Source organism: Cynocephalus volans, chromosome 4 (genome assembly GCF_027409185.1).
Source record: "Cynocephalus volans isolate mCynVol1 chromosome 4, mCynVol1.pri, whole genome shotgun sequence".
In the NCBI taxonomy this organism is placed as follows: domain Eukaryota; kingdom Metazoa; phylum Chordata; class Mammalia; order Dermoptera; family Cynocephalidae; genus Cynocephalus; species Cynocephalus volans.
Genome location: NC_084463.1, coordinates 150,189,560 through 150,199,939, shown reverse-complemented (window position 1 = coordinate 150,199,939; position 10,380 = coordinate 150,189,560). Strand labels below are relative to the sequence as shown.

Sequence of the window (10,380 nt, the reverse complement as noted above, 5' to 3'; positions counted from 1 at the left end):
ATCTGTGTTACACAAACCACAATTAGCAAGAGAGAAACAGAGAAAACGTCTTAATTTTTTTTTTTTTTTTTTTTTTTTTTTTTTTTTTTTTTTTGTAAAACTCAGTCAGGCTCTGATTTAATACAAACTCAAAAATAATAAATTTGGAAGGCATTTGTATTTCTATCAAAGCAGTCACAACCATGCCATATTCAACTGGCAAACAAAACTATTCATTGCAGGTAAAATGTGAAATTAATTAGAAATTATCATTAAAAAGCAAAACCAGGATTACTCAAACTATTTCTAAAATTTATCATTATGCCCACTGTGTTAGTAAATAGTATTTGCAGAAAAAAGTTTTACAAATCAGTTTGTGAGATCCATGAGATTAATAGCTGAATTTTTCATTTATTTCCCATTGGTAAACTTTCAGGAAAAACTCACAACATAAACATTTTTACTTAATACTAGAGTTAGCATGTTTAATATCACTTTCTATATATATTAACAATACAGGAGAAAAGAATAAAGAACTTGGTAGAATCTTACAGATAGTGCCCTCAGACTCATGTTACTAATTCTACTGAATTCTATCTACTCCATACTCGTACCCAGCTGTGGCTTTTCAGGTTTCCTCTGTAACCCTGACATTCTCATTGCTAAAATGAAATTAAGGAGTATTTTAAAATTATTTACCATGCCAATATATATCAAGATTTGTAGGTTTTATGATCTAATATTCACCTGTTGTATAAGCTTTCTAGAGCTGTCACAACAAATTATCACAAACTGCAGGCATAAAACAAGACATATGTATTTTCTCATAGTTCTCAAGACCAGAAGTCTGAAATCAAGGTGCTGGCGGGGCTGTGCTACCTCTGATGGCACAGGGGAGAATCCTTCCTTGCCCCTGGCTTGTGGCAGCAACACTCCAGTCTGCTTCCATTTTCCATTGGCCTCTTCCCTGTGTCTCTGTGTTGTCCTTTACTGTCTCATAAGGGCACTCTCATTGGATTTAGTGCCCTCCCTAATTCACTATGATCTCATCTCGATCCTTACCTTATTTACAATTGCAAAGATCCTATTTCCAAGTAAGGTCACTTTTGAGGTTCTACATGGACATAATTTAGGAGACACTGTTCAATACACAACACTTGTGTTACTTCACATATGGTTCTCAGGTATTCTGTTAAATTCTAAGGTAAACAAATAAATGATCTATTATAAGATATTTAAAAATCTGACTGGCGAACTGACTAAATTATTTGAATCATCATCTCTAGTCAAAGCATTAAATTATCCTCAATCTAATGAATCAGATTACCTTTGGGAATAAAAATCTTCAACAAAATTGTGTTGGGTGAGTCATTAACTTCTTGACTGTGTCTCTCACATCTTTGTTCCTGAGGCTGTAGATCAAAGAGTTGAGCACGGGAATGACCACCATATAAAATACAGAACCTACTTTGACTATGAGCCATGAGTTTTTGGAGTGAGTGACACAATAGAGGAACAGGATGGTCCCATGGAAAATGGTGATGATGCTCAGGTGGGAGGCACAGGTAGAGAAAGCTTTATGGTGCCCACCAGCAGAAGGCATTTTCATGACAGTGACAAAGATAAAACTATAAGTAGTGGGAACAATTACCAGGCTGCTCACTTCACTGAATATGGCGATGACAAAACAAAGCACTTGGCTGATGTAGGAGTCAGAGCACAGGACAGAGATGATGACTGAGTGCTCACAGACAAAATTATTCGTGATGTTAGACCCACGGAAGGATAAGGCCAAGAGGAAATAGGTGAGTGTCAGGGAGGAGACTATAACCCGTGCATAGGGCCTGGCCACTAATGACACACAGAGCTTTGGAGACATGACAGCTGTGTAGAGGAGAGGGTTACAAACGGCCACAAATCTGTCATAGGCCATCACTGCCAACATGAATGTTTCTGCCACTGCAAATACAGTAGCCAAGAAGAATTGCATGATGCATCCCATAAAGAAGATGGTTCTGTCTTCCACAGCCAAGTTCTACAGCAGTTTGGGGGGAACTGTACTGGAGTAACAGGAATCAACAAAGGACAAGTAGCTGAGGAAAAAGTACATGGGGGTGTGGAGTTTGGGATTGATCCTGATGATTATGATCTTTTCCAGACACAGAAAGACAAGTACTGAATGATATTAGTTATATGTAGAATCTCTTTAAAAAATCAAACTCATAGAGACAGTAGAATGATTACTTGTGGCTGCACTGGGGGAGGAAAAGAGATATTGGTCCAATGGAACAAACCTTCATTAATAATATAAATAAGCACTGGAAGTCTAATGTACACCATAATGACTATAATTAAAAATATTATATTGCATTCTTGATATTTTTTCTGAGGGTAGATCTCTGTTCTCACTACAAAAAAATACTACCTATGTGAAGTGATGGGTACATTAATCAGTTTTTTTGAGATAATTGATTTGCAATGTACACATATATCAAAATATTAGGCCGTAGGCTTTAAATATACACAATTTTTATTTGTCTATCCTACATCAATAAAGCTGGAAAACAGAAAAAGAAACTCAAAACTGACAGCAACTTCCCCCACAGGACATTTGTTGAGTTCTGGTGATGCACTGCAAGCTGTGGACCTGAACTAGAAAGGCAGATGGACATATTCCACAGAAATTCCATGGCAGTTAAGAGGCAAAATCTGACAAGGGAATTGGGAGCTTCCACAAAAGCTTGACCATATCTCTGACTTTTAAGTTGTATTGAGTAGCAGGAGAAAGATCTGAAGTCAAACTTCTGCAAGGTAGAGCTTAATCTGTATCTACCTTTCAGATGAGAGAGAGGCACACGCCAGTCAAGTCTCAATCAAAACCTCAGCAGGGCCACATCCAAGGAGAAGTAATAGGTTATGGGGTGGGCTGAATTTTATCAAAACTTTGTATGTCCATCCAGTGAATTGTAATGGCCCATTTCCTAATCTAAGGAAGACCTCTCTTATCCTCTTTTAATCCAAACTTTCATGACAAATTACTGTTTTAAATTTCTTCTGTTTAAAATCCAAGAATAGTTATTTTTTTTTCTGCTGACCAGACATGGACTCATATATAGCCTGTCTTTTCTGAGAATCAACAGCAATGTGAAAACCACTTTTCTTTTTAACGAACAAACTACATCCCTAAACTTGAATCAAAATACGACAATTACTTGGAAGGACAATTATACCTCATTACTCTAATTCTCAATGGCTTGGTAACAAAGTCACAATGCAGATGAAGACTATGGACACTACCATGTATATGAATGTTGTATCATGTTTTCCTTCTCTCTCTCTCTCTCTCTCTCTCTGTGTGTGTATATATATATATATATATAGTTATATATAGTTATATATAGTTATACATATGATTATGTACATACAATTACATATGTGTATATGTATGTATGCAAGTGCATATATATGTATAATCAATTTCCCTATGTTAAAGTAGCAAGATGTTTCTGTTTTTCCTGACACCTCTGTTTTCCCTTAATATGTCTATAGCAAAAGCTCTATCTAAAAGAAAATCCTCCTTTTCTAGGAAAATCACGTTTTAAAGAGAGTGAAAAAAAGTTCACAAATCTCCCAAGCACACTACTCTCCCAACTCCTTACCCTTCCCCACATTATTGCATATGACAGAAAGAAGAATGGTGTCCTAAGTTAAAAGGTTTGATTTTAGTTTTCATGGGTAAATACCTAGGAAATAAATAGTTGGGTTGTATAGGAAGTCTCTGGAGTAAGTCTCCACGAGATACTCCTAAACTGTTTTTAAAGTCATTGTCCCTTTTACCCACATCTCAAATATATGAGTGTTCCATTTGCTCCATGTTCTCACCAGTACCTGGTATAACAATCCTATTCGTATCAGCCATTCTAAAAGTTGTGCAGTGACATCTCATAATTTTAGAATAAATTTCACTGATGACTAATAATACTTAGCGTCTGTCCATGTATTTACCAATAATTTGCCTATCTTCTTTTGTCAAGTGTCTCCTCAACTATTTTAAACATTCTTTATAGGATGGTTTGTTTTCTGGTTTTGAGTGTAAGAGCTCTTTATATGTTCTAAATACAAAGACTTTCTCAGACATATGTTTTGCAAATATTTACTCACAATCATTGCTTTCATTTTTATCTTCTTACTGGTTTCTTTCATCATTAAGAAACATTTGCTACACATTTTTAACTTGGCTGAAGTTAATTTCATCAATTTTTTGATGACCTAGTATTTTTGCATTCAACCTAAAAAGTTTTCACCTCAAATTTGGAAAGACACTCCTTATGTTTCATGCTCAAATTTTGTAGGATTTACATTTGGGTTTAGATCTATGATAGATTCCATTTGATTTGACTTAATAGTTTTATATGACAGGAAGTAAGTTTAAGGCTCTTTTATCCATATGGGTATCCAGTTTTTTCTTTACTATTTGTTAGAAACACATCCTTTTTCCATTAACTTACAATGACCTTTTTGTTGAAATTTAAATGACTAGATATGGGTGCATTCAGTTTGGGACTCTATTACTTTAATATGCCATGCCTTGATTGCTCAAGTAGTTTTTGAAATAAAATAGAGCATGCATGTGAGAAAAGCAAAACAGTACTTTATTCAATTTTGTTTGCGAAAATAAAAATCAACTTCGGCCATTTAAACCCCCAAAAGGAAAGGGAGCATCTTTGTAAAAGATACAGTAAGGTGAAGCATTTGTAAAAGCTCTCCCAGGAGTATGGGCCTCCTGATTAAAACTTTCAGGGACCATGCTGAACCTACTCATATTTGATGAATTGGAAATTAGTTTTACTTTGGTAAAACACAAATAAAATTCTAGTATACATAGCAAAGCATTTAAAAATAATTATAAATATTGCTACAGATGGTCCAAATTTTTTTTTAATTTGTGATTTACATGGTTTGCAGCTATTTCACTAAGCATTGATGTATACAAAATAAATAATCACAAAATGCTGTTCTGCCATTTATATGTATATTAACCAATAGGCTGTTGATTAAATAATTTGAATCATCAATTGCAGTATAAGAATTAGGAAATCTGTAGTACAGTAAATCATTTTTTGAGAAATAAAATAATAAGTCTAAAAATATGATGTGTGACAAAGCAATTTGGTGACAACCAATTTTTTGAATGTCTCCTTCACATCTTTGTTCCTAAGGCTATAGATCAATGGGTTCAGCATAGGAATCACCACTGTATAAAACACAGAAGCCACTTTAACAATAAGCCAAGATGTTTTAGGGTTAGGAACACAGTAAAGGAAAAGGATGGTTCCCTGGAAGATGGTGATGGCAGTCAGGTGGGAGGCACAGGTGGAGAAGGTTTTCCAGCGCCCGCTTGCAGAAGGTATCTTCATAACCGTGATGAAAATGAGTATATACGACATGAGAATAATCACCAGGCTGCTCACCTCATTGAATACAGCAATAATAAAACATAGCATCTGGGTGATATAGGGGTCTGAGCAGGAGACAGAAATAATTACAGAGTACTCACAGAAAAAATTATTCATGATGCTAGACTTACAATAGGACAGTGTAAGAAGAAAATACGTGAGTGTCAGGGAACAAACTACACCCCATGTGTAAGACCCACCCACCAGAAGAGCAGAAAGCTTCTGAGACATAATAGTGCTATAGAGCAAGGGGTTACAAACAGCCACAAAACGGTCATAGGCCATCGCTGCTAGAATGAACATTTCTGTCACTGCAAAACAACAAGCAAAACAAAATTGTGTGATGCAGCCTGAGAAAGAGATGGTTCTGTCTTCCACAACCAAGTTCTCCAACAGTTTCGGTGTAACTACGGTGGAATAACAGAAATCTACAAAGGACAAGTGACTCAGGAAAAAGTACATGATTGTGTGGAGTTTTGAATTGACCTTGATGATGATTATCATGCCCAAATTCCCCACCACAGTGACTGTGTAGATGGACAAGAAAACCAGAAAGAGTGGAACCCGAAATTCTGGGTATTCTGAAAACCCCAAGAGAGTAAAAGTGAGTGTGCTGCTTTGATTTCCTTCAGATAACATCATGATTCCTGTTGGATAAAACAAAACAAAACAAAAAGTTATTTCTAGAAAGCAGGATTGAAAAGAAACACAGAGAGGGGAAAGATGCTTCATGTGTTTCTGTGAAGAGTGACACAGAAGAGTGGTTGTCAAACTGCAGTCCTCAAACAGCAGCAGCACCAGCACCTGACATTTCTTAGGATTCTGAATTCTCTAGTCCCATCTTCAAACTTCTAAATCTAAAACTCTGGGATGAGGCCCACAATTTGTGGTTTAACCTGGCCTCCAGGTGATTTTGATGCATGCTAGAGGGTGAGAACCAATGGTACGGACAATATGTAGTAATCATTCTAAATATTTAAAATCCAGCACTTGTCAGTATTATTAATATATAACTGAAACGTAAATTTATAGTACAACAAAAATTATGAAATTAGAAAAAAGAGAGGCAGAACAGAAGCACAGAGAACATTGTCATTATTCTAAGAGTGACACTAAAGATCAAGAGGACTTGACACTGCACTTGGTGACACGGAAATGTTAGTAATATTTGTTTTTTTCATTTTTCACCTTTGCTAGGCATAATACAAAATTTAATAAACATAGAATTTAAGCATTGAGATAACCCTGCACATGTACCTTGTCTATACTTCCACCTAATGTTTCAGAGTTTGTGACACAATCTCATCAGTAAGATGTCTCTGTGCCCTCCAATATATTCTCCATCAATGCACACTGCCTGCTGCTGTATTTTTGAGTCCTTTAATTATATTTTGTTTAACTTATATTATTAAATAAAAATAATCGATGAAATTTTAATTAGCTGTTTATTAATGCTCTTTAGATATCCCCTCCTGATATGTATATATGTGTGCGCACACACACACACACACACACACACACACACACACACACACACACATATACACATATATACATCCATCCTAAAATCACCAACAATATTTCCATATAAAATATGTTCTACTATACAATGAAAATTACACAAAAAAATTACACATTTCTTAACCAAGAAAATAATCCCTCTTTTATGATGAGGCATATTTTGGGAAGATAAGGAGGTGCAAGGAGGGTGGGCACAAAAAGAATGGCCTTGCAACACGTAAAGCAGAATGAATGAAGATATAGACATGAGGCTACAGCAGAAATGCAGGTATAATTTTTTCCATCCTTTCAGCTTTACCTGGAACATGTACCAGACTCCTGACTCAGCCCCATGAGTTTCTACCTCTACGTGCACTATAAGCAACCCCAGACACACAGCATTTATCATGAGCATATTATTTCCAGTAGCTTGTGGGCTAGAATGTATACACTTTAAACATTAACTATTGTTCACACTTTTAATAAATGATTCCCTGTCAACCTTTTATCATATTAGTAAAGCCTGCAATTACTGCCCTGGCTATTTTGTACAATTATTAGGTAAACAACCAAAAGATACTCAGAAAAAAAAAAAAAAAAAAAAAAAAAAAAACTTGGCATTTAATCCCTGGAAATGTCAAATAAATTTCTAGCATTGGTGGTTAGAATTAGAATTGTACTCAAATCAAATCCAGGCCTAGGGCATTCAACTTCAAAAAGTGCCCCATTTTCTGCAACTTTTTTCCATTATTCCTCAGTGGTGCCACTGTGCCATTTTCTGTAAAAAAATAAAGTAATAATAATTCTAATAAATACTTAATGCCTTGTTAGTTTAAATTAAAATGTCTCTGACCATAAAAAGAGACCTATGGAAATTTTAGATTAATCTACATGAGCTAGACCTCCACATTTTACACCTGAGTTGAAAGATGTCAAAAAACAAATGAACTAACCTTAAACCAGAAACTCTTGATTAATTTACTGAGAATTTCTTTTTATGATTGATGAATCTTAGGCAGTTTTCTTCTCAGTAATTCTTTAGGATAACAACAGGCTTGAGATCTGCAATGAAAGTGGAAGCACATTTCAAGGAAGGTGCCAGTAAGATGGCATTTAATTTTCAGGTCATAAGAAATCTCAGAGAGTACGAGGAAAAGACTAAAGGCTGTATACACAGTTGTAACTCCTGTTATACTCTGGGTCTTATACCTGCCCCCACGACTATGGAGATATAGACCCTGGGGAATTATAATTGGGATATTCCTCAATGGGCTTCCAAACATACAATTTGTTAAAACACTGTGTGGTGTCATTGTGAGAGATGCATTTTTCTAAATTATTTGAGATAATCATCTCACCACATCTATTCCATTAATTGCTGTTAAGTATTGAATTACTGAAATAATAATACATGTTCATTGAAGACATTACTGAATAGATAGAAAATTAAAAATAAACATTAAGTATTCTTAAGTAGCTGGTATTATGTTAACTGCAGTTTAATTTTTGTATTGAAATTTATAGTGGAGAAACCTGTCAAACACTACATAAGGTAAAAGATTAAGTTTACCATCAGCAGTGATATGATGTGGACATCATGTTCCCCTGACATGATGTGATGAAAAAGGCATTTCACCTCTTGTTACACTTCCCCTCAAACCCATAATCTCAGCGTAATGTTAATTATTACCAAAATATTAGTCAAGAGCATACAGAATGCCCCATCACAATAAGTAGTTTTTAAGTCCCAATTAGTAGTTCTTAATATTCGGGCCCATTACTATAGACTAATTTTGCCAGTGTATAAAGATTATATTAGTAAAACAATACTATTTATACACTTCGATATTCACCTTTTCTTGCTTCATGTTATGGCTGTGAAATTTCATGATGTTGTTCTGAAGAGTATGGGCAGATTTTTTTATTTTCATTTCTATATTGTATTCAATTGAATAAATACAACAAAATATTTGTGTTTTGATGGATATATGAGTTATTTTCAATTTGAGTCAATTAGAAATAGTGTTGTTCTGAGTATTCTTTTCTCTTACTTTGATGCAAATATATGTTTCTATTTAGTATTTAGCAAAGAATGGAATTATGAGTTTATACTTCCAAATAGGTTTCAAAAAGTTTTGATCAACTTCACATTCATATTCAGCACTTTTAAAAGTTTGTTAAATCCACATCCTAAACAACACTTGATTTTATCAATTCAACTGCTTTTTGAAGTTTGTTCATTACATCATTTATCAGTATTTCTTGGGTATTTTTTGTAGTACATAGTTAGTGTGCACTCTTTTATGTAATAATTATTAAATGTATGCCTCATATGTGTTCCAATGATGTTTGTCATTCCTGGGTTGATTTCCTTAGTAGCAGGCACCAAGACAAAACTAAGATGTAAGTAGTTTATTGGGAGGAGGATATTAGTAAGCACTAGTAGCTAAGGTGAAAAGACAACATTGATTAACGGGTTACTTATGTGGACAATTGTAGCGGATGCATAAATACTTCAACTTCCTCATCTCTGGATGGGACAAGATAGAGTTAAGTTGTACACAGTCTTCCCAAGGTGTCCAAGGGGGCTAAGATGCAGTTGTCAAAACAAACAAACAAACAAAAAAACCCCCAAAAACCTGTTCTTCTATGTTGTCTTTTCAACTTAGCTTAACATCTTAGTACCACTGGACACCTTGAAATGAAGTTTCAATTGAAACAAAATGTTGTGTTTTATAGAACTTACTGAGACATAAGAGTTGGTTATGAAATGTGAGTACGGATCATGTCAAGAAAACTTGGAATCAGGTTTGCAGCATTTTTATTAAGCACAACTTAAAACTAAACCATAACCTATGTCTCAGTTTTCATAAGTTCCTAAATACAGACAACTTCTTAATCTTGACTTCCATGCAGTCCAGAGAAGAGATTTTGAAATATATTTCCTTATGAAACCTCCTGAGAAGAAGTGAATCAGAATGCATTACAACTAAAGAAACCAAAGATAATTGTAAAACATTATGGCCATGGAAAATAATGGCAATGCAATTTTTAATCAATTTAAAGCATAATTTACATTAATTATTATTGATATAAAAAAGATCCGCTTTGAATCTTTGTTCATAAGGATGTAGAGGAGGAAATTCAGCATGGGGATAATGACTGTAAACAGCACAGTGGCTGCTTTGACATGAGCTTTTGTAGTTGGGCATACAGTAGAGAAGGAGATAATTGCATGGAAAAAGGTGATAGCAGTCAGGTGGGCCACAGGAGGAGAAGAATTTTTGGTATTAAACAGAAATAAATCACTAGGTATTTCTCAATGAGTACAAGCCACTAAAAAAAATTGAAGTAAAAAGAGTAACAAAAACCACAAAATACCCTCTTTATGTGACATACTTACATTTGGTGGCTAAGGATAAATGAAAGAACATGTAAGATTGAA

At 34.7% G+C, this 10,380-nt stretch overlaps 1 protein-coding gene and 1 pseudogene across 1 annotated transcript; both read right to left on the bottom strand.

Moving 5' to 3' along the window:
* Positions 1-1,324: 1,324 nt before the first annotated feature.
* Positions 1,325-3,650, bottom strand: LOC134376547 (olfactory receptor 1165-like; annotated as a pseudogene).
* A 1,470-nt stretch (positions 3,651-5,120) lies between these two features.
* LOC134376546 (olfactory receptor 5D13-like) lies at positions 5,121-6,077 on the bottom strand. The gene has a single exon (XM_063095056.1). The coding sequence runs from the start codon at positions 6,075-6,077 to the stop codon at positions 5,121-5,123; it is 957 nt and encodes a 318-aa protein (XP_062951126.1).
* Positions 6,078-10,380: the final 4,303 nt, after the last annotated feature.

Bases quoted from the DNA above. Each gene is read 5' to 3' on its own strand.
- LOC134376546 (XM_063095056.1), bottom strand. From the start codon at position 6,077: ATGATGTTATCTGAAGGAAATCAAAGCAGCACACTCACTTTTACTCTC.